Source organism: Sitophilus oryzae, unplaced genomic scaffold (assembly GCF_002938485.1).
Source record: "Sitophilus oryzae breed Bouriz unplaced genomic scaffold, Soryzae_2.0 scaffold_1396_pilon_pilon, whole genome shotgun sequence".
Taxonomy (NCBI): Eukaryota; Metazoa; Arthropoda; class Insecta; order Coleoptera; family Curculionidae; genus Sitophilus; species Sitophilus oryzae.
The window spans coordinates 5,441,292-5,465,817 of NW_022146055.1; the positions used below are offsets into that span (position 1 = coordinate 5,441,292).

The 24,526-nt window shown below is 32.7% G+C and overlaps 1 protein-coding gene across 1 annotated transcript in view; it reads right to left on the reverse strand.

Annotated features, from left to right (window-relative positions):
* The window catches only part of LOC115875947 (nucleoredoxin-like), a 64,858-nt gene that overhangs the window by 3,278 nt on the left and 37,054 nt on the right, over positions 1 to 24,526 (reverse strand). The window contains exons 6-7 of the mRNA XM_030891553.1: positions 511 to 706; positions 364 to 454 (exon numbers count right to left, since the gene is read on the reverse strand). Coding sequence (XP_030747413.1) covers positions 364 to 454; positions 511 to 706 — 287 coding nt within the window. The remainder of the gene's footprint in view (positions 1 to 363; positions 455 to 510; positions 707 to 24,526) is intronic.

Genomic DNA, 24,526 nt, shown 5'->3' on the forward strand with positions numbered 1-24,526 from the left:
AATTGTCATAACACACAACACGACGCCTAGTTTGGATTCTTTTTCACTTATTTTTTACTACCCGAAACAGCGTTACATCACACAAACCTCGTTCCTGAGTGTTAATAGTCTAAATAGCTGCACTAGTATAAAACTAAAATTCTTAAATATTATGAGAAAGACATGATTTCAATATTATTTTAATGCGATCAACATGAACTGTAACCATAGCGGGAAATACATACTGATAATTTCTGATTTCTGCTGTTGAAGCGCTGCGGTCGCAATTTATTGAAATCAACTGAAATACACCAAGCCTATAATAAACTGTGCATCGTAATTATACTAATTATGAACAAGTAAACAAATGGAACATATTCTTACCAACAAACAGCACAATAGCTGGGTAATCGTGAAGCTTCGTTAAAAATCGATCTGTCAAAATGTTAACCGCTCTCGGTTTCCAAGGGAAATTCTACAAATAAGAAATGAACGTTTGCATGTTTCCTTGAACAATGTGATAACTATTACTTGTGCTAAAGGATCTTCTATCAGTTCTGTTCTGGCATCCATTGTAATCACATGACCATTACTATCCAAGAGAAGAAGAGTGGGTATTCCTCTAATTCCGTATAACTGAGCTAGTTCGGCTCTGACCGAAGCTTGTTGAAACGGTATTGTTAACCATGGCATCGATTCCAAGTAGGCACTGTATGATTCTCCACTTCTGTAAAAAAATGTAATGGTAAGATATGTATGAAAGCTTTTTGATTTCTAACATCTATTTCTCCTTTCGCTTTTTGACATCGTGTATGGTAATAAAAAAGTGTATGGTAATAAAAGCACTCGTATCATTTTTGATACGATTTTCAAAGCACGCTTGGATGTCTCGATCAGAGCATTTAGTACTAATAAAATACTTTATGATCAATAAATGCTCTAATCGAGATATCCAAGCCTGCTTTGGATATTTAATCATACGGTATATGTATATACAGTGATAAAAAAATGCTCTTCATTATTATAATTAAGAGCATTTTTTATCAGTGTATATACACGTATTGACCGTGCCCGGTGGTGTAGAGGTACAGGCACTCGTCTACCAATCTCAAGGTAGTGGGTTCGAATCATACACCCGGCATTTCATCAGCCGACTATTTTTATTAAAATAAAAATAGTTTGGGTATCTAGGTACTCAGCCTTAAATGAGTACTTGGGATTCATAATCCTGAGGTAATAATAGGCGGTTGAAGCGTAGTGCTAGCCACATTACCTTGTATTCCGAACGGCTCTAGCATGGCAAGCTTTTCCTTGCTACTCCCAAGGCGTCAAACGTTATACCGGGTGCACCTCAAAAGTGGCTCACCCCTATCACTTTTTTACTTTTTCAGTTAAATAAACGAAATTTGGTATGTTAGTATATAACATAAATTAGGATTGATTGACGTATTCAATTGTTTTCGGTCACTTCCTGTTTTACAGGAAATGACTACAACTTTCATTACAAATTTTTAGATGGAACCCTCGGTATTTTTTTACCTTATTCGATAGAAAATAACATTCTGAAGAGAATGACATATCATATGTTAACTTTTGACATTTTCACATACCTATGGTTATTTATTTGAAATTATAACTTGCGGTTCGTAACGAAAATTTGACTCGAAATACCAAGTGTGTGGTATCAAATTATTCGTAAAAAAATGCTTTTTCCAAATATGCTAATGAGCCACCTTCGTCCATTTGAAAAAATTGAGATATGATTAAAAATACGATTTGAGCATTTTCTAACTGGCCAGGAGAAGACACTAAAACATTAGACAACCAAATCTATTTTTCCAAGGCTCCTTGATTAAGAATTGTTGTTTTTAACATAACGCATGGCACTGTAGATTGAATTTTAAAATACGATTTTCGATTAAGCGAGAATGTCAAAAGTTGACATATGATATGTCATTCTATTCAGAATGTCATTTTCTATCGAATAAAGTAAAAAAAATACCGAGGGTGCCATTTAAAAATCAAAAGACCAAAAACAATTGAATTCGTCAATCAATCCTAATTTATGTCATTTACTAACATACCAAATCTGGTTTCTTATCTGGAAAAATAAAAAAGTTATAGGGGTGAGCCACTTTTGAGACGCACCCGGTATACGGGTGCTATTATATTATTATTATATACATATATACCGGATGATCGAGAAAAAACGGCGTCCAGTTTCTTGAAACTGACAACCCTTCACATTTCCTATATAATTTTACATATAAAATGACAGCGATTATGAATAGAATGAATATTACATATAATATAATATTACATGTGATTTTTAAATGTTATAATTAATTATCAAAGTAAAACCTCTGAAGGCGGGTAAGGGGACAAATAACTCACAATCTTTAAGATGTTTATTTAAATTTAAATGCTTCAAAAAAAGCAGGGGGGCGACATGTTTCGGGACTTAAACAATTAATAAAAAAATATTGTTTTTTTTTAAAACTCGACTTTGATGAAACAGATGATGATAGCATATAAACAGTGTAAAAGTAAAAAATAAACAGTGTAAAATACTGTTACGTCAGCCGAGTTTGCTGCCGACGAGTCTCAATAAACTATCTTTCTCGCGCTTATAAATACTCATAAGACTTTTTTGTCGCGCTCATTTAAAATCTCTATTCGCGTCAGGCAAGTATTAAAAACCGTTGAATTCGTCTGGCAATTAACAAATATTTTTTAATATTATCTAATAAACACGCTGTAAAAATTTTAGAATGCCTAAAGTATATTTTCGATGTATAATAATTCAACATATTTGGGATGGTCCGGTTACACTTTAAACCCGAAAAAAAAGTCTGGCATACTTGTTCCTGGATTAAATAGATGCTAAAATTTAAGAATAAACAAATTTCAAGTTGCCTAAAAGATATTTTTTGGATTTATTTTTTTGCAAATATAAGGGGTTGCGCAGTAGCAAAATACCCGCAAACCCCCAGCCCGACTTAGGATTCTGGGTTCACCAGTTAATAAACTTTATTTTTTTTGTTATTTTAACTTGCCTAAAATATGTTCTCTAAATATGTCGCCAGCTCTCCGGCTATACGTATTTTAAAGAAGCATGAAACATAAAAATGACTAAACACTGTTATACTAGATCTCCTAGTGAGGTCTGGGAGATAGTAATTAACAACATAATAATATTCTTTACTAGAATACTAAAATGCTGGAAAATGCATTTAAAAAACTATTTGTAACATTACTGTACACTTCATCTACTTTTATTTTGTCTTTATGGTCTCTTTTGTCGTTTTATTTTCGAGAAAAGATGCAAAAAATACCCTAGCTAAACTACAATATATATCGCAACGTCCGAGACTCGTATATTTGCTTGGTTTTGGCCTGAAAGGAAAATAAAGGAAATTACGGCACTTATCCGGAGTTTGCAGGGAAGTTGGGAGTCAAATGAGCGGAAGTTTAATTTCGGCCTCGGCTAGCCGGGTTATTAGCAGTCGGGCCAATGAGTTTGGATTGAAGGAGTTTAGTGGGGCAGGGATTGAATTAGCCCGGAGAAAATCATAAACTTAATTTGTATTTTGCCAGTGGCGAGCTGAATTGAGAAATCGATGGCTATTCATTGTCGCCTCTGGTAGAATTATTTACGTATTTTAATTTTTGAAAGAAAACAACGATCAGTGATCGGAGGTTACAACTTTTGTCATTATTATTTTTTTTTCTCTCACTCTTGGTGGTATTTATTATTATGGTGGTATATGGAATTGGTGGTATTATTATTATAAAATAGCTTGTATAAGTATTATAAAGTTACAACAATTTTAAATAATACTTGCTGTTTCAGTTCAAATTGGAACAGCACTATCTTTAAATACATTATGTTAGTATTGTATGATCGAAAAAAATCCATTTTACATATAAAATTATAGAAATCGTCTCATAGCCGACGTTGACGCTGTTTTTTTTGACAATATTGTATAAATAAGTACTGGCACCCAGCACCGCTTATTCACTGGTTAGCTGGCCATCTTTGTTAGTTTCTGAGTACCCACGAATTTTTATACCGGGTGCATCTCGAAAGTGACTCTAAAAAAACGAGATTTGGTATGTTAGCATATTACATAAATTAGGATTGATTGACATATTCAATTGTTTCCGGTCTTGTTCCTATGACTACAACTCTTGATTTTTAAATGGCATCATCGATTTTTTTTTACTTTATTCGATAGAAAATGACACTCTGAATAGAATGACATATCATATGTCAACTTTTGACATTTTTGCATATGGTTTAATTGAAATTATAATATGGGGTTCATAACGACAATTTGACTTGAAATACCAAGTGTGTGGTATCAAATTATTCGTAAAAAAATGCTTTTTCCTAATATGCTAATGAGCCACCCTCGTTCCATATGAAAAAATTGAGATATGGTTAAAAATACGATATAGCCATTTTTTAAGTGTTTAGTGTTTTTATCACAGCCATGGCACTCTAGATTGAAATTTAAAATACAAATTGTTTTTGAGTGAATATGTCAAAAGTTGACATATGATATGTCATTCGATTCAGAAAGTCATTTTCTAAAGTAAAAAAAATAGGGAGGGTGCCATTTAAAAGTCAAAAGTTGTAGTAATTTCCGGTGAAACAGGAAGTGACTGAAAACAATTCAAAACGTCAATCAATCCTAATTTATGTCATATACTAACATACCAAATCTCGTTTTTTATCTGAAAAAATAAAAAACTTATAGGGATGAGCCACTTTTGAGACGCACCCGGTATAAATGCAGGCCTTCAGAGCACCAGTATCGATAGTTTTTATCAACTAAGCTCAAATGGAACTCAACTTGTTAGAAAAGGAGAATTATTTTATATTTTAAAAAGTTTGGCGTAGAATTTTGAACACCCTGTATGATTTAATATTACGATACTTAAAATAAAGTATTTACAGACCAACTATAGTAAGTACCTACCATAGTTTTGATATCAAGACGCATACTTTTTTTAAAAATGGCTGAAAATATATTTCTTTCATTTATTTATCTATATCTCCGAAATTATAAAAAAAGATATATAATAATCTCTTAGGGCAATGTTCAGTCAGAAATAGGGAATGCAATCCCCCAAACCAAACCAAACCAAAATCTCAATCCCGCAAATCCGCGGGATTAAAGCAATCAATCCCGCGGGATCCTCAAAATTGCGGGATTGTAAACAATAAATGCTCCTCTTTGTACTTAACCTATTAAACTTGCTAATATAATGGTTTTATGCAATTAATCGAAATTTTAACTATGTACGACTAATGTATTGAAATAGGTATTGAAATTGGAAAAAAAAACAATTTGGTGGGTTTTTTAAAATTTTTTGTTTTAAGGAAAATACGAGTTTTTTTCGAAAAATATGCATTTATAGTCATACATTTGGTCCTAAATGGTACAAAAGGCATTGTACATATTGCATAGGCCCTCAATATATTGATATAGCGTGTATCTTAAACTAGCTGTATAGAAATTTGGACTGGTATATACAAGGTGTTCAAAGAATATATTTAATATTAAATAAACTTATAATTTATCTACTTATTTTATAAATAAAAATATTATTCTGATGTTGAAGTTTTTTTAACTTGTGTTAGTTATGTGCTTTTAGATACACTCTATATCAATAATTTTTTGGCATATGCAGAATGTACAAAGCTTTTTGTACCATTTAGGACCATACGTATGACTAAAAATGCATATTTTTCGAAAAAACGACGTATTTTCCTTAAAACAAAAAAAAAAAAATAAAAAACAGATCAAACTGTTTTTTCTAATTTCAATACAGATTAGTCGTAATGTCGTACTTGGTAAAAATTTCGATTTAAGAATTGTAAATTTGCGGTAAAAAAGATTCTTAACCAAATTTTCACACTCTTGTAAAACACCCTGTATACGATAATTCTCTAAATATATTTTCGAAAACCACATAGCATCTTAGTCACAATAGATGCATTTAAAACCTGGTCCCAACCACATCCCAAAATCTTTTGTAATTCAAGAGATATTCAACTTAATAACTTAAATTTACCTTAAAATTTTGCTTGTCCCGATAATTATGTCCGGCAGTTTATTTGACGAAATTGTCCACAAGTACTAGTTAAACACTTTTCTTCACTTACGCTGCTTACGCACATATATATGCCAGAAAGAAATCTAATAACTAACGTGTTTGTTTCACTTATTTTTAATGGCCAAGGCGTAAGGAGATTTAAGTATTCGGTTACCCAGTAGTAATGTGTCAATCCCGCAGATTCCGCACGGTAAATCCCGTAACATTGATCCCGCGGAATCTCAGCGGGATCCCGCATTTGCGGGATTGCATTCCCTAGTCAGAAAGGAAGCCAAAAATGCAATAATATACAGGTTGTTCCGTTTTAAAGAAATCATCCCAATCCTCTCCCACTTTTTGGTGCTACCCTGTAAAAATTAAAAGATTTTCCAGAAATACATTCTAGTACATACACTTAACCAAAATTCCCAAGTTTTTTGTTCTAGGAGCTAGGAGCTACAGATGCCCGACACACTATTGTCGGGCAATACTTATACCGGACAGTACTTATAGGTATTTATTTTAGATAATAATATAATATTTAATTTTTCAACAAAATACCAATTTTACGAAGATAAAAAAAACCATACAGATATCGAAAGTATTTTGATAAACAAGATATATCGATCTACAACTGAAAACTGAAAATAATATAGATAAAGTAAAATAGATAATGATTTTGCATAAAAAATTTGCTATTCAGACCTTTTGGCGTTTACTTAAAGTTTGGCGGCTTCTAAGAATTTTAAGGGGTCGATCCTCGTGCTCTAATCCACAAAGGACCACAAAAACTTCAGATAAGAAAAACTTTTATATAGCAAAAAGCTAGTTAATATGGGTACAACCTAAGGGCATTAACATAGAGTGGAAGGTCTTTAAATATACCTTTTCACTAAAAAAGAGATTAGTACGAGTCTATAGGAAAAATACGTATCTAAAATTAATTTTAATTACACAATACTCGAAATTGAAAATGTTAAACTTAACAAACGTTGTCCAACCCACAAATGTTTTGAATATTTTTATTTCTTTTGTTGCTGTAATAATAAGAGCCTCGTCATTTTTAATAAAATCCAAAAATTCTTATACGCGATATATTAAAATTAAATGAGATTTGAAGTTCCGTTTTAATGAGCTTAACTGAACATCTATTTCTAGCGACTGTCTACTTCAACATCATACGTGAAAATATATAAATAACAACCTTAAACAATGAAGGCATATAATATACTCTATTTTTAAAAATACTTTATTTTTTTATCTATAATTTTTATATCCTTTTTGGCAAATTTCCTTTATGCAATTTTTTATTATCGAATATTCATTAAACAGAGTATCAATATCTATTTCTTTTAATTCTAAAATTTCTAAGATTTTGATTAATTCGTGGACAAGAGTTGCTTTATATTCAAGAAATTAATAAACATGTATTTTTAATAATAAATTTTACAATTTTATTGTTTAATAAAAATGTAGCTATTAAGCAAATAAAAATCGTGATATTAGGGCTTTGTGTGGGCAGGGCCGTCTTGAGGGGTGGAGCAGAGGAGCAGTTGCTCCAGGCGGCCAAATTTGAGGGCGGCCGTTTCGGTACAATTGTACTGAATTCGGTACATTTTGACCAAATTCGGTACGTCAGTACTACATTTTGGAAAAATGGTCATTTTCGTTACGAAATTTCCAACAGTATAAATGCAACTAGTAAACTGCTTCAGAATGAGAAACTCGACATCATTGAGTCCACAAAAGCTCTAAAAGCTATCGACGACTATTTTGTCAAAATAAGGACTGACGACCATTTTAGAGAAATTTTAGTGGATGCTGTAGAGCTGGCAGAAGAGCTGAAAATTGAAGCAGTTTTTACTAATGACATTAGAGCTCGTCCCAGAAAAAAAATCTAGGCAGTTTTTGTTTCTAGATCCACAGGAAAAGTTTAAAATAGATTTTTTCTTTGTTGTCCTGGATACAATCCATTAGGCTCTCCAGGAAAGGTTTGACCTGTTAAAAGTTCATTCGGACTATTTTTCGTTTTTATACGACTTCGCAGTTCTCAGGAATATCAACCGAGAGGAAATAACAAAGCATTGTATGGATCTTCATCTCTATTTAAGGGACGTAGACAAACATGATATTAATGGCCTAGAGCTTCGGGATGAGATTTTAGCTCTAATTGCTCTAATACCACCAGATAATGCCGAAAACTTCAGTTGTCCAAAACAAACACTAAAATATTTAAAAATTCACGATCTGATTGGAAACTTTCCAAATATTTACATCTCCATAAGAATCGCTAACCGCGCCTAATAACAGTAATAACTAACGCTACCGGTTTCAGTGGCAACCGGAGAGAGAAGTTTTTTCTAAACTCAAAATAATTGAGAATTACCTGAGATCAAGTAGTATGACACAAGAACGATTAAGCGGATTATCTATTGAGCACGAAATAGCGAACAGTCTAAACATCGACGATTTTATTTTAGAGTTTGCCGAAAAAAAGCAAGAAAAATGTTTTAGTTTTGTCCATGTTAGGAATTTTGTTTCTGAGGATTATGTCTATGTATTTATTACGAATTGTGTTTTAATAATTTATAATAATTTATATTACCTAGTTTTAGGTGTTAGTTTGGCTAATGCACCTCATAATGTTTTTTTTTATTCTTGTTAGGTATCATGTGACGCTCCTTTTAAATACAAAATTTAAATGCTAATTCTGAAAATCTTGCAAGATTTATTTCCATTTTTTTTCGGAAAGCGTTTGATAATATTTCTTACCATCTCTGTGGCGCAACTTTCTTAATTTTTTTACACCTGATTCTTCGGATCAAACTTCGCACTAATAAAAAAAAACGATTGTCTGTAGGGGGGGATTTTTTTCGGCCTTGCTCCAGGCGGCCAACAGTCTAAGGACGACCCTGGTGTGGGGATGCGGGACTTTTGGATCAACATCGGGATTGTTCCGACAAAATCGGGACGGGTGGCAACCCTGCGTATGCAAGAAAACCGCCTGTCAAAATCTCTTCATTACGCTTTACGGTGAACTTGTAGAGGTAAGAGGAAACCGGGTGGACAACTTGGTAGGTAGAAGGATATTTTTCACGAAAAGTTAAAGGGGATAGGCATGCAGAGTCAGTGGGTAGAAGCCGCGCGATAGAACGTAAGGGAGAAGAGTTGTAAACTCAGTTAACAACCATAACCAAAAAGTAAAGAAGCAACAAAGTAATGAGATTTTTGAATGTCCTGAGTGCGGAAGAGAGATGGAAGTAGAATGGGAGTAGTTGTAGATATACTTTTTAATTTTTGGTATTTTATTCAGTGACAATAAAGAAGAATGCATTTTTTCGTTATCATAATTCTCAAATAGGTAATTAAATGGAAAATAAATATTAATAAATAAATAAATATATACAATGTAATTCAAATCTTTAACAATACTTACGTCTTTTTATTTTAAATGGGACACACTGTATAAATATTTTTCCGTTTCTTTTTCTATCCATTTTCTGCAAAATTTATATTTATTAATACCGAATAACAGCGATATAAACTAGTTTTTCCACATTCGTAAGCTAAACCTCATCATTTGCGGTATCTCCAAACATTCACGTAGCCCGTCCAACTTATAGACATGGGAACACTATCAGAATTTCAAATTGTATTACAGCAGAGGTAAAGGATCTCGCATTTCTGTTCAATTATTCAATGATATTCGGAGAACCGAAACTATTTCGAAATATAAATAGGGCTCATTAAAGAGGGCCTAGCTCCATTCCTGTCGATGACGCTAATAATATTTTCAGACCCTGCATACAGGGTGTATCATTTGAAATTGCTTCGATTGATATATGAACAAAATTAACTACTAAGGAAAAAGCTAAATATTTTGGGACAATATTATTTTCGATAGAGGATCGTAATATATTATCGATGAGATACTGCCTTTAATATAAGCCTATCTTTTAGATTGTTTAAAAGCTCATTGTTTTGTTTTTACAGTCATATAGAAAATCTTAAATAGTAGATTAGAATAAGATTAGTTTTGAAGATAACGGGGTTCAAAACTGATATATTTCTCATATTTCTGAAATCTGCTACAACAGTTATTTGTTTAACTAGTGGAAAAAGGACATATATGTTGCACGACGCATGAAATTTGCAGCTCGAGACGATGTCGAGAGGCTGCAATCATGCTGAGTGCAAATATGCTTTTTGCACATGTTGCACACAACATTTTTTCTACGATCGAATAGAAATTCTTATTTAAATGTTTATTAAAAAGTTTTTTACAGTAATTCACAGAATAATATTACCACTAACAATGACACTATAAACAAATATTATTAACTATACATTTTTAATTAAATCAAAATAATATATACCGGGTGCATCTCAAAAGTGGCTCACCCTTATAACTTTTATATTTTTTCAGATAAAAAACAAGATTTGGTATGTTAGTTTATGACATAAATTAGGATTGATTGACGTATTCAATTGTTTTCGGTCACTTCCTGTTTCACCGGAAATGACTACAACTTCTGATTTTTAAATAGCACCCTCGATATTTTTTTACTTTATTCGATAGAAAATATCACTCTGAATCGAATGACATATCATATGTAAACTTTTGACATATTCGCTTAAAAACAAATTGTACTTTAAATTTCAATCTAGAGTGCCATGGCTATATTAAAAACACTAATTTTTCATCAAGGACTCTTGGAAAAATAGATTTGATCGTTTAATGTTTTTAGTGTCTTGTCCTGGCCGGTTAAAAGATGCCCAAATCGTATTTTTAATCATATCTCAATTTTTTCAAATGGAACGAGGGTGGCTCATTAGCATATTTGGAAAAATCATTTTTTTACGAATAATTTGATACCACACACTTGGTATTTCGAGTCAAATTATGGTTATGAACCGCATATTATAATTTCAAATAAACCATATGCGAAAAGTTGACATATGATATGCCATTCTATTCAGAGTGTCATTTTCTATCAAATAAAGTAAAAAAATACCGAGGGTGTTATTTAAAAATCAAAAGTTGTAGTCATTTCCGGTGAGACCGGAAGTGACCGAAAACAATTAAATATGTCAATCAATCCTAATTTATGCCATATACTGACATACCGAATCTCGTTGTTTTATCTAAAAAAATAAAAAGTTATAGGGGTGAGCTACTTTTGAGACGCACCCGGTATAGGTAATCTTTATTTAAAATCTATTTATAATATGTACCTACAACTTTGTATAAGTGAGAGAATCCGGCCCGCACTTTTTCGTTTTTTTTTGGGTCGTACGTATAAAGTATCCATCTGAATCCTCTCACAATACCTACTTTATTGCCAATCTCTGCCTCTAAATTCTCGGCCAAACTTCCAACACTGCCGTATCTCGGAACGTATCGTACAGCATCTGGCAAAACGATCAGTGAATCGCAAGAGGAAGGCCCGAACGAGGGCGAAACCCCAGAAAATAATGAAAAAATGTGGTGTTCGTCAATTTATCGCAGCCCTGCCAATGCGCTATTACCGATATTGGACCGAAAATATATTGCGCAGCATACCGTATAATAATCTCTAAAGGAACCTAGTACAGAAATCCTTAAACCTCATTTAGTACAGAACTCGTTAAAATGGGACTTGCACATTGAAGCTTTATCAAGAAACTAAGCGCTGCCTGTTTTGTGCTAAGATCAGTTTCCAAGGAACTTAACTAATCAACCTCTAGAATAGCCTATTATGCCCTTTTTAAGTTACATCTTCGTTACGCCCTTCCTGAGGTACTTGCTGCGCAACAAAATTTGATCGTATTTTCAAACTTCAAAAGAGAGCAAGCAGTTCGATATTTATTGGGACTGAATTTTGCTGGACTAATACTGGACTTCTATTGCCAGAATTTCTTTAAAAATTTCAAAATACTGATTCTTCCTTCTTTATTCATTTTTGAATCCGTTTGCTTAATCCGCAAGCACATATCTGCTATTCCCGAAATGCCACCTCACAACTATCCACTTAGGAATGATTTGGTTTGATTTGGTTTGGTTCGCAAAAAGCACGATCTTTATCTGCCAACCCCGAGCTCAGAACTAGTTAAAGGCTCAATACTGTACAATGTCAAAAAATGTACAATCATCTGCCTTTGGATATCAAGCAAGATCATCGTTTTGATTCTTTCCCGCATTTCGCAAAGCTGTGAAATCATACTTACTGGAGAGAGCCCTATACAGGGTCCGGCAATAGTGCTTCGGGCATCTGTGGCTCCTAGAATAAAAAACTTGGGAATTTTGATTAACTGCAAACCTAAAGTATGTACTAGGATGTATTTCAGGAAAATATTTTAACTTCTATAGGGTGGCTCAAAAAAGTGTGAGTGGATCGGGATGACTTTTTTAAATGGAACACCCTGTATATTATTGCATTTTTGGCTTCCTTTCAGATCACTTTACATAATCCTAAGACATGAATAAATATATTCCGATAATTTCAGAGATATTAATAAATAAATAAAAATTATATATTTTTCAGCCTTTCTTAAAAAAATTATTAATAATAACAAGAACTGTTCTGAAATCAAAACTATATTAGGTATTTACTTTAGATGGTCTGTACTTACTTTGCTATAAATATGGAAATCGTAAATCATACAGGATGTTCAAAATTCTTCGCCAAACTTTCTAAAATGTAAAATCATTTTTCTTTGGTTTTTTAAATGGAACACCCTGTATATTATTTTTTCAATAGATGGAGAATTAAAAAATAAACATTTTTTGCATTTGGAGTATTTCAAAATTTTTAACGGTTTCGCAGATATTCCCGGTTTTGTATTTCATATGGCATTTTCCACAGTAAATTTTTATCAAAGCCACCCAATGATTTTTCTCTCGTATTTGACCATTGAAAGCGCCATATGAAATAATATTGCGTGTATCCGAAAAACTACTAGAAATTTTGAAATACTTTAAATACCTACAAAAAATGTTCATTTTTTAATTCTCCATCAAATAAAAAAATAATATACAGGGTGTTCTATTTAAAAAAAAAACAAGAAAAATTATTTTATATTTTTGAAAGTTTGGCGTAAAATATTGAACATCCTGTATGATTTACGATTACCATATTTATAGCAAAGTAAGAACAAACCATCTAAAGTAAATATCTAATATAGTTTTGATTTCAGAACAGTTCTTGTATTTTTAATATTTTTTTTAAGAAGAGTTGAAAAATACATATATTTTGATTTATTTTTTAATATCTCTGAAACTATCGATATAGATTTACTCATATCTTAGGATTATGTAAAATGATCTGAAAGGAAGCCAAAAATGCAATAATATACAGGGTGTTCCATTTAAAAAAGTCATTCAGATCCACTCACACTTTTTTGAGCCACCCTGTAGAAGTTAAAATATTTTCCGGAAATACATCCTGGTACATACTTTAGGTCTGCACTTAAACAAAATTCTCAAGTTTTTTATTCTAGGAGCTACAGATCCCCGACGCACTATTGCCGGACCCTGTATATGCGGTAAACCATTTTTTTGTTGATGTTTAATCTTGAACAATTGTGAATTTTAAAATTTGGATCATCTCAAACACTGGTTAAAAGTCTAGTATTTAATATTTTATAATAACTATTAAGTGATTATAACCATTTACAATTTTAAAATTGTAAAATTTTTATTGATACCTACGTTTTTTTTGAGTTCTGCAATGCAAGTCAACTGTGTAAGTATGTTTTATTTGTGATTTTAATGACGTAATTTTTTGGAATTGTATGATTTGTATTGTATGATGATGAAGAATTGCATGCTGGAATATAAAAACACTATTCGAAAGACCATTAACTAATTCCCGAACTCAACGAACATAAAATAGACATATGTGCACTTTCCGAAACAAAAAAGAGAGGTAAAGGAACAACAAAACGAAATTACTACATTTTAATATACTCAGGCGTACCAAAAGACCAAAGAGCAAGATTAGGCGTTGGAGTAGCTATAAATGATAAATATGAACAGAATATAGAAAGCATAGAATACGTGTGCGACAGAATCCTGAGAGTAAAGATTATGTTTGACCAACCCATTCACATTATATCAGTGTACGCACCCGACATTAATAAACCTGAAGAAATGTCAATGGACTTCTACGAAAATCTACAGTCAGCGATAGACAAAATACCAAGACATAAAAAGATAATTCTGTTAGGGGATTTAAACGCAAGAATTGGAAACGAGGTAGTGGATGGAATAAAACAAAAATATAACTAATAGAAATGGCGAAATTTTGACCGAATTCTGTGGAAAGAACGAACTGAGAATAAACAACACATATTTTCCCCATAAAGAACAACACAAATACACCTTCTATGACAATAGAAACAATAAATCAATAATCGATTATATCATCAACAATCGAAGTTTCTTACCTCAACAAATAATAGACATAAGAGTCTTTTCCTCAGCCAACATTGGAACAGATCACAAACTTGTGCTAGGAAAGATACGAATAGGTGCGCCGATATCCAAAAAAAGACCATCGATAAAAACTGAAAAATTCAATATAGAATCCCGCAACCACGAAAGCACTAAACAACTTTATTCAAACAGATGCCAAACACATGTCACTCTTAACCCCATAGTACAGTTTGATACTCCTAACACAGCTTGGAACAAACTGAAAGAAAACATCTGCAAAGGTGCTAAAGAAGCTTTAGGAACACGTACTGTATCACACAATAGAAGACCGAACATTAAACCTTGGTTTACATTAGCCAAGAAGTCAAGAACATTACAAGGGAAAAGAAGGAAAAATACTTACAATACAAGAAATCTCCAACACCGGAGAACCGAAATATCTATACCGAAATAAGGAACAGGACTAATAATAGAGTACGAGAAATTAAAGAAGAATATTGGCAGCGATTTAGTAGCGAAATGGAGGCGGATATGTACGGAGCACAAAAACGTATTTGGAAGATGTTGAGGGGTTTGAAACGAGAAACAAATGAAACAATACAACTAAGAACAATTGCAGAAGATACGTGGGAAAAATATTTCAGAGACTTATACGCAGAAACAGATGAACCAATGGAAGCACAAGAGACAAGCCAAAGAGATAATACAGAAGATCATGCGCAAATCATTTACAAGCAAGTAGAAGAGACAATAAGGAAACTTAAAAATAGAAAATCTCCTAATCAAGATAAAATACCAAACAAGCTAATAAAAAACGCAGGCACGGCTATCATAGAGGAATACACAAAACTGTTTAACATTATATTACAACATAAGAAAATACCAGAAGAATGGAAACAAAGTATAACAATACCCATTTTTAAAAAGGGAGATAAAACAGACCCAGCAAACTATAGAGGAATAACATTACTGAGCACCTCGCTAAAACTTCTGACTAAGATCATTGCGGATAAAATCTCCTCAATAGGGCCAATAAGCGAGGAACAACAAGGATTCCGAAGAAACCGATCAACTACCGATGCACTATTCATACTCAGGCAACTAGTTGAAAAATCCTTAGAATATAACTCTCCAGCCTATCTATGTTTTATAGATTTAACAAAGGCCTTTGATAGAGTCCAACTAAAAGACATCATCACCATCTTGGAAAGCAGTAATGCCTCGAAAGCACTCACAGAACTTATCAAGGACTTAAACACAAACACAACAACCCAAATAAGAACAAACTTTACCTTAACGCAGCATCTTCGAACTACAACTGGTATTCGCCAAGGCGACAGCCTCAGATCTCTGTTATTCAACACAATCATGGATCAAGTAATAAAAACCGTCAAGAATACTGGATTAGGATATCGAATGGGAATGCATAAAGTAAACATATTATGCTATGCCGATGACGCAGTACTTATTGCAGAGTCAGAGGACGACCCCCAAAGAATGCTACAAGCTTTTAACAGACAGGCAGAAAAACTTAACATGCAAATTTCCACAAATAAGACCAAATGCATGACCATTACAAAGGAGCCTCTACGGTGCAAATTGGTAATAAAAACAAAACTATTGATCAGATAATGTCATTCGAATACCTCGGATGCAAAATTACAAGCTCAGGATTCCTGGAAGAAGAAGTAAGGAAACAAGCCAATAAAGCTGCCGCAATATCAGGACATCTTAAATATCCCATATGGAAAAACAAACATTTGAGTACAGAATGTAAGTCAAGAATATACAAAACCTGCATACGACCAGTGATGACATATGGTGCGGAAACCAGAGCTGAAACATCAGTAACAAAGAGAATCCTACGAACTATTGAAATGAAGACCTTAAGAATGATAACTGAGAAAAGTGCCAAACAAACGACGTTGTCAGATGGATAAGGCAGAGAAGAAGAGAATGGAACCAGCATGTCAATAGAATGGGCCCCGACAGAATGGCCATAATAATTCGCAACAACGTACCCCATAGCAGAAGACCTACTGGACGACCACCTAAACGTTGGCAAGACAGTTGGCAGTCAACCTCGCAAGAGTTGCTTAGACGAGGAGGAAACCGGAACTAAACAGGCGATACGCCTTCTAAAAGAAGAGGAAGAAGAAGAAGTATTGTATGATATTTTTTTTTATTTGTATATTTTTTGTGCTTTTGTTTGTTTTTTAAATGCTTTGTCGATGAAGCTCTTTTGGCTTTTTGTACAATAAAGCTTTATTTATTATTTATTAACTAATCATAATAAGTGTGATATAATGTGCGGTACACAATAAATCCAGTGCCATACACATTACACATTAACTTTCAGAATATCTTTCAAGAGATGAGAGTTGTAACAATAAGGTCTCCCTCACTGCGTAGATTTCAATCTTTGAATAAAAAGGTTTTAACAATGTACTCCTTGGTAAAGGGAAGGTTTTGTAGTTGCCATTTGACATGCGTTTTTAACTCGCTCCCTTTAAATCACGCGACATTTCATGATGGGGTAGTAAATGTGCTTGATAACGCACAATCTGAGTACATTCTTTTTGCAACATTTTGTTATTACATTTCTGAAGGAAATAACTAGTTTTGTACTTTTCTGTAGCGGTATGAAACTGATACTGAAAAATACAATTTTAAAAATATTTGTCAAAATTTAATTATCGATCATATGAAAAATATAACGGAAAGTTTCAAAATTTCTAAAGGTAATATTGATTTTACGTTAATATATTACCCAATAAATTGTCTGCTACTGCAGGTTGTATAGCCACTATGCCTGATTTACGATGGAAATATACAACAAACTTATAATCATAAAAGTTTTCCCTGGCTGACGTTATTATAGAGTAAAATATTCAACAGCAATAAAAAGATACAGGTTTAAAACATAGTTTAATTATTACACATTACACAGAATTAAAACTAGGTATACACGTATAATTATGTGACAAAAATTAGCTAGAGAAATCAAATCCTCAAAATGCTTTCTTTTGTGTTCACTGCAAAAAATGATTTTCTTTTCAAAAGATATTTTCATATTAAGAGGCAAATGTCGGGTCTTGGGTTCTACTTCGAAAAGTAGCCACAATCATTTATCTCATGTTGTCGACAATAGTTGGTGAATTTTTTTAACACTGTCTTTAACATATCCCCTTAAAAAAGTCCAAACTAGGTAGATAAATCGGGAGCATAAAATTACATTAATTCCCTTTAATGTAGGATAAGTTTCCATTTTTGCTAAATTTCTAAGAAATTTTTTGCTTTAAATGACAAAAAATGATAACAATTGCTAGTTGTTATAGTTGATCTAATTTGATGTCTGATAGCTATATTGATGTAACGTCAGACGTATCACAGCCATCTAGATTTTATCAAATAATAAGGTTCTGACACCATAAAAATGAAAATATCTAGGAAAATCTTTCTTTGAGGGGTAGGCAGCCTAATAGTATTTTGAAGACACATGCATTCCTCGTTGAATATCGGAATAATATACTGGGTGTTTTATTTAAAATAAAAGAGCAACTTGCATTTTTTTGCTTTGGTAACCAAGGTTCAATATTAATTTTGTCTCACCCTGTATTAGGCCATGTTATAATTTGATTTAAAGTACAATAGTTATTCACCTAAAAATGACCTACATATGCTCACAAAATTTCATTTTAATACAAACGGTCGTTCTCCTTAGAGTCTCCTCTTTAATATACCGGGTGCGTCTCAAAAGTGACTCACCCCTATAACTTTTTTATTTTTTTAGATAGAAAAACGAAATTTGGTATGTTATTATATGACATAAATTAGGATTAATTGATATATTCAATTATTGTTTTTGGTCATTTCCTGTATCAACGGAATGAATGACTACAACTTTTGATTTTTAATTGAAACCCTCGGTATTTTTTACTTTATTCGATAGAAAATGACACTCTGAATAGAATGACATATCATAGTCAACTTTTGACATTTTTGCTTAAAAGAAAATTGTATTTTAAATTTTAATCTAGAGTGCCATGGCTGTGTTAAAAACATTCATTTTTAATCAAGGAGCCTTGGAAAAATAAATTTAATCTTCGAATGTTTTTAGTGTCTTTGTAAACCTGGCCGGTTAAAAGCTGCCCAAATCGTATTTTCAATCATATCTCAATTTTTTCAAATGGAACGGAGGTGGCTCATTAGCATATTTCGAAAAGGAATTTTTACGAATAATTTGGTGCCACACACTTGGTATTTCGAGTCAAATTGTCGTTATAAACCGCATGTTGTAATTTCAAATAGACCATATTCAAAAATGTCAAAAGTTGACATATTTATGATATGTCATTTTCTATGGAAAAAGTAACAAAATACCGAGAGTGCCATTTAAAAATCAAAGGTTGTAGTCATTGGTTGTAGTAATTTCCGTTGAAACAGGAAGTGACCGAAAACAATTGAATACGTCAATTAATACTAATTTATGTCATATACTAACATAGCAAATCTCGATATTTTATCTGAAAAAATTAAAAAGTTATAGAGGGTGAGTTACTTTTGAGACGCACCCGGTATATCTAATATTTTTTGTTACTCACTTAAAGGATACGAATAATGTAGCCCTCGCAATCAGAACAGAAAGGCAAATTTGGATAATTATAGCGAGAATCCTAAAAAAAAGATATAAAGAATAAAAACTAAGAATAAACAAAACATAAATATAAAATTAATAAAAAAAATGTACGTTACGATGTATGTACTATTAAAGTTGTTATTGATTTTGGTTCCGTATAAAATATACAATATGGATTTAAAAAATAAAAACTTTATGAGAATATAAAATGGCACAGGCACGGAGTAATCCGGAAATTTTATGACGTCCGACTGGCTATATAAAACGAAACGGCTGGTGTGAGTTTTCAGTGTGAATTACTAAGGACTAAAATGATTGCCGATAGGGGGTCTTTCAAAGAGATTAATATAGGGCCCTTTTTACATACACTACGTATATTGCAGGTTGTGATATTCCTACTTGAAATTTAGTATGTTATATCTAGAGTTTCCATAAAAGTATTTGGAAATTCCGGATAAAGTGGGCGGAAGGTCATACTTTTCTTAAACGGGAAAATTAGGCAGTTGATAAAGTGTTAGGTATACCCGTTTGCCTTTGTGAGTAGTAGGTACCAAGATTTGTACTGTAACAGTTACCTACAAATAACATCAGAATTGAATAATCCGTATTATGTATCTGTTATTTATGTAGGTTATATTACGTAACTGTCATTAACACGTTAACTGTTACATTAACACGTCCAAAATTTGGGTATCGTTAAATGTTTTTTAACTATTTTCGAATTTTCCGTCGCCATATTCTATTTCGCAGAAAACATCCGAAATTGGGATGCATGAAGCTTAGCGTTAAAATAGATAAAATAAAATTTCATCTTTGTTAACCTATTTGTATTTTTATTAGAAGACATTCCATTATATCTTCTAGATTGCTTAGTTTTGTTTAGAATTACATATTTTACTATGATGTATCCATGAAGTTAATTCACGGTCAGTAACACATTACTTACTTACTGCCATTACTCGCTAACGAGTATTTGACACGCATCAGAAGATAGTTACGCAAGGGGTTTTCTTTTATGAGCTTTTCTGTGACTTAAAAGCTCCATATTTGATGTTATCTGTCTTCCGCACTCCGGACACTCAAAAATCTCATTACTTTGTAGCCTCTTTACTTTTTGGTTGTCGTTGATAACTGAGTTTACAATTATTCTTCTCCATTACGCGCTCCTTCCTCCTACTTATTCTGTATGCTTATGTTCTTTAAGTTTTCGTGGAAACTATCTTTGTACCATTTGTGTTGTCCGTCCGGTTTCCTCCTACAGTCTATATACAAGCTCACCGTAAAGAACAGATTTCTGTAGGCGGTTTTCTCGCATCCTGCATACGCGACAAGCCCATCGTAAGCGGGATTTAGTAATCACGACTTCAGCGTTCTCGCAGCTAGCTTTTTCAAGAACCAATACGTTTGAGCCATGGTGTTACCATCTGATTGTTAACAATTATCTAAGGTGTCTCTGTTGTAATTTGTTTAACGCGTTCATGTGCCGGCGCAGCGCGGCGCGTCGGTACGGCACCCAGGTTTCACTTCCATATAACATGGTGGGGATTATTATTGCTCGGTACACTGGCAAGTTTCCTTTTTTCTGTTTAAGTCATGATAGTAGAAAGCCCTGTCTTTTAATTTGCAGAATGCTCTTGAGGCGCTGCTAATTCTGTGCTGAATTTCAGACTCGATATTGGCCTTTTCCGGAACCAAACTGGCGCACAAAAAAATACGAAGTTTTATAAAAGGACTTTACAGGTATATTTTTTTATTTACGAAGAGTTTACAGCTCTTATGGACCAAAAACGTTATCAAATTACTGTCGAACAATCATTTATTTCCCGCTAATATGTCAAAACTCAATCAACATTCCTAAATATTCAAATAATCAGGGATAAATTAGATAAGACTGCAAAACTCAAAAAGAACGACACAAGTGGCAAATATCATTTAACAGTATTAAATAATATGATAATATGCAAAAAAACGTATTCAACTTCAACAAAGGAAACCATAATACACACCTCACAAAAAATTTCGCAACACTTATATTTTTCGTAGTATTTATTCTTGAAACGCTTCAAACATTTTTATGTGAACAACTTAAAACTAAGGTCTGCCTGAGTTATTATATACTTTCCATTCCTTAACAAGTTGCTATTAATGCAAATAACTTTTGAGATTATTGTTAACGAAGAGAATTTAAGAATACTTTGCAGTTTTCCAAATTAATAAGTGATGCGATAATTTATGTGGGGTGTATATTATTCCAAAATAACAAAATATGTAAGGCACTTACATAAAACATGCTTAAAAATCATTCTCAATTTCTTCTCCATCCATATACACGAGCTCTTTCGCTTCCGGAAACAAGTCTATTTTTTTTATTTTTAGAGTGCTTTGGTCGCAGATGTGAAAGTAGAGGATCTGAATATATCAATAGGTTGTGCAATATATCTTCAATAGTTTGGCACCAACAATGATGCAGCATTGAGGGTGGAGTGTTAAATACATCGAAGAAAATTTTGCCGGTTTGAAAAAATATTCTCTTGAGTAATAATTTTTCTCCAATGTTGAGATTTTCTGAATTGTTGTAAACTGTCCCCCACCCCAATGTGAGGATGGTTCCTCCCTCCTAAAATAGCATTCAGTATGTTCATAGCAAGCGTATAGCTTTTTCAATAAAGAAATTATAGCACAAAAAATTACGGATAAAAACTACGGTCGAATCAATGGAAAACGTAATTATTGGCGAAGAAATTTATTTTTTTCTTCCAGGTTCGGATCTAGGTGGATGAAATTTATATGTAACAGTATACTAGAAGGTTCACTCTATGATATTTTGTATATATAACCTTGCGCGAATGTAAGCGTTTTTTAAAGTCATAATAAACATGTAGAAACTAGACTTGAAAAAAATTGGGACATTTTTTTCAGGTTTGTTGTTGGTAAAAGACCTCTCTTTACGGAAAAAATTGTTGGAATTGAACAACACAAGGAAACTTCTGAAAATAATAAATTTCATTGTATGAAATTTTTGTACAGATTTGGTAAATTAAGGAAACCATAACTTTAACCCACCAAAAGTCCCCGACTAAGAGGTCAACTCATGAAATATCTCACATGGTGGGGCTCTGGGATGTCCTTTATCCATCTATATAAAAAACTTGATGAATTATTTTTGTTGTTTTTTGGGCTAATGTCCGGTATTTCCCGATTTCGTTACACTGTGTGGCGAGGTAATTGTATTTCGCTACATATTCCAATAGCTCTTTTCCGATTTTTATAGCACCGTTGTTTTAGTGTTTTTTTTATAAATTATAGAACTATTGGCAGATTAGATTATGAACTTTAAATATTTTGTTAACATTATAAGACATCAAACAAAATTTGAGATAAAATATAAAATAATATTCGATTTATGCGAGTAAAGACAATAGAAAAAATCCACTGTATAGGAATATCGTCTCAATTTTCAAGTACCCTTAATGAGTTTTCGCCACCGACGCGACGCAGCAGGAGCACTAGCGCCTAACTGAAGTTAAGTCGTGTGGGTCGGGGGAGGTAATGAGCCTATTAAGGGCCGGTTGCCACGGCAACATAGGGGTGTATGTCGAGGCGTCACATAAGCTCGTCCTCGGTGAATAATCAGATTGCTCTTGTTTGAAAACAGACAGGTATGCATAGATGGCAGAATGTTCGAAAAAGTTGACAAACGTCTTTCTTGAGGAGGGGAGGTAACGTTTTTCGAAACTAGATTCTACCGTAATTCGTGATTTTTAAGAAACTTATACCGGGTGTGTCTCAGAAGTGGCTCATCCCTTTAACTTTTTTATTTTTTTCGGATAAAAAAAAAACGAGATTTGGTATGTAACTGTATGGTATAAATTGGGACTGATTGACGTATTCAATTGTTTTTGGTTACTTCCTGTTTCACCGGAAATGACTAAAACGTTTGATTTTGAAATGACATCCTTGGTATTTTTTCACTTTATTCGATATTAAATGACACTCTGAATAGAATGACGTATTATATGTCAACCTTTGGCATTTGTGCTTAAAGAAAAATAGTATTTTAAATTTCCATCTAGAGTGCAATGGCTGTGTTCATTATATAACGACAATTTGACTCGAAATACCAACAGAAAAATTATTCATAAAAATATGCTTTTTCCAAATATGCTAGTGCTACCCACATAATAATATACCACCCACGTTCAATTTGAAAAAAATGAGATGTAATTAAAAATACGATTTGTGCATCTTTGAACCGGCCAGGATAAGACATGAAAAAATTAGACGATGAAATCTATTTTCAAGGCTTCTTGATTTAAAATTAGTGTTTGTAACTTCTAAGCTAGAATGGCTAGAATGTCAAAAGTTGACATATGATATGTCACTTTATTTAGGGTGTCATTTTCTATTGAATAAAATAAAATAACGAGGGTACCATTTAAGAATCACAAATTGTAGGTTGCATTCTGATGAAACAGAAAGTGACCGAGAACAGTTGAATACGTCAACCATTCCTGATTTATGGCATAACCCAACGCACTCTTATCTTTAAATAAATGATATGTATCTCTCCTTATATGTATATCATAGAGATGAGACTAACATGAAAAAAAAATAAAATAAAAGATAATATATGCAAGTTTATAAAAAAGAACAAAACAGATTCACAAAGAAACGCATTGGATATTAATCCGTAAGTATCTTTTAAGTAAGTTACCAATCAAGTTATATTTTTTTATTTCGATTGTTCAACACATTTATATTTTATTGTCTTGATCTAATGTCATAATCTGGCAAATTTTAAATCAATACAGGGTGCGTTTCGAAAGTGGCAACATAAATTAGAATTGATTCAATTGTTTATAGTCACTTCCTGTTTCACCGGAAATGACTACAACTTTTGATTTATAAATGGTACCCTCGGTATAGTTCTACTTTATTCGATAGAAAATGACACTCTAAATAGAATGACATATCGTATGTTATGACATAACTTTTGATATTTTCGTTTAAAAAAATTTAATTTTAAATTTCAATCTAGAGTGCCATGGCTGTGTTAAAAAAAACTCATTTTTAATAAAGGAGCCTTGGAAAATAGATTACATCGTTTAATGCTTTTCGTGTGTTGTCCTGGCCGGTTAAAAGATGTCCAAATCGTATACATATATCTCATTTTTTTCAAATGGAACAAGGGTGGCTGGATAGCATTGTTTAATATTCATTCAATATTTTTATTGTTTTTCTATTTGAAAGTGTAAAGTTACCTTTAGGTATTATACGCATGGGACGACTTTAATAGTCGTCTGTCAAATGTAAGACGAAGTAAGATGGCTGTACAATAAAGTTTATCAAAAATTCGTCCGTTTTCAATTCAAGTTTTAAGTGATATA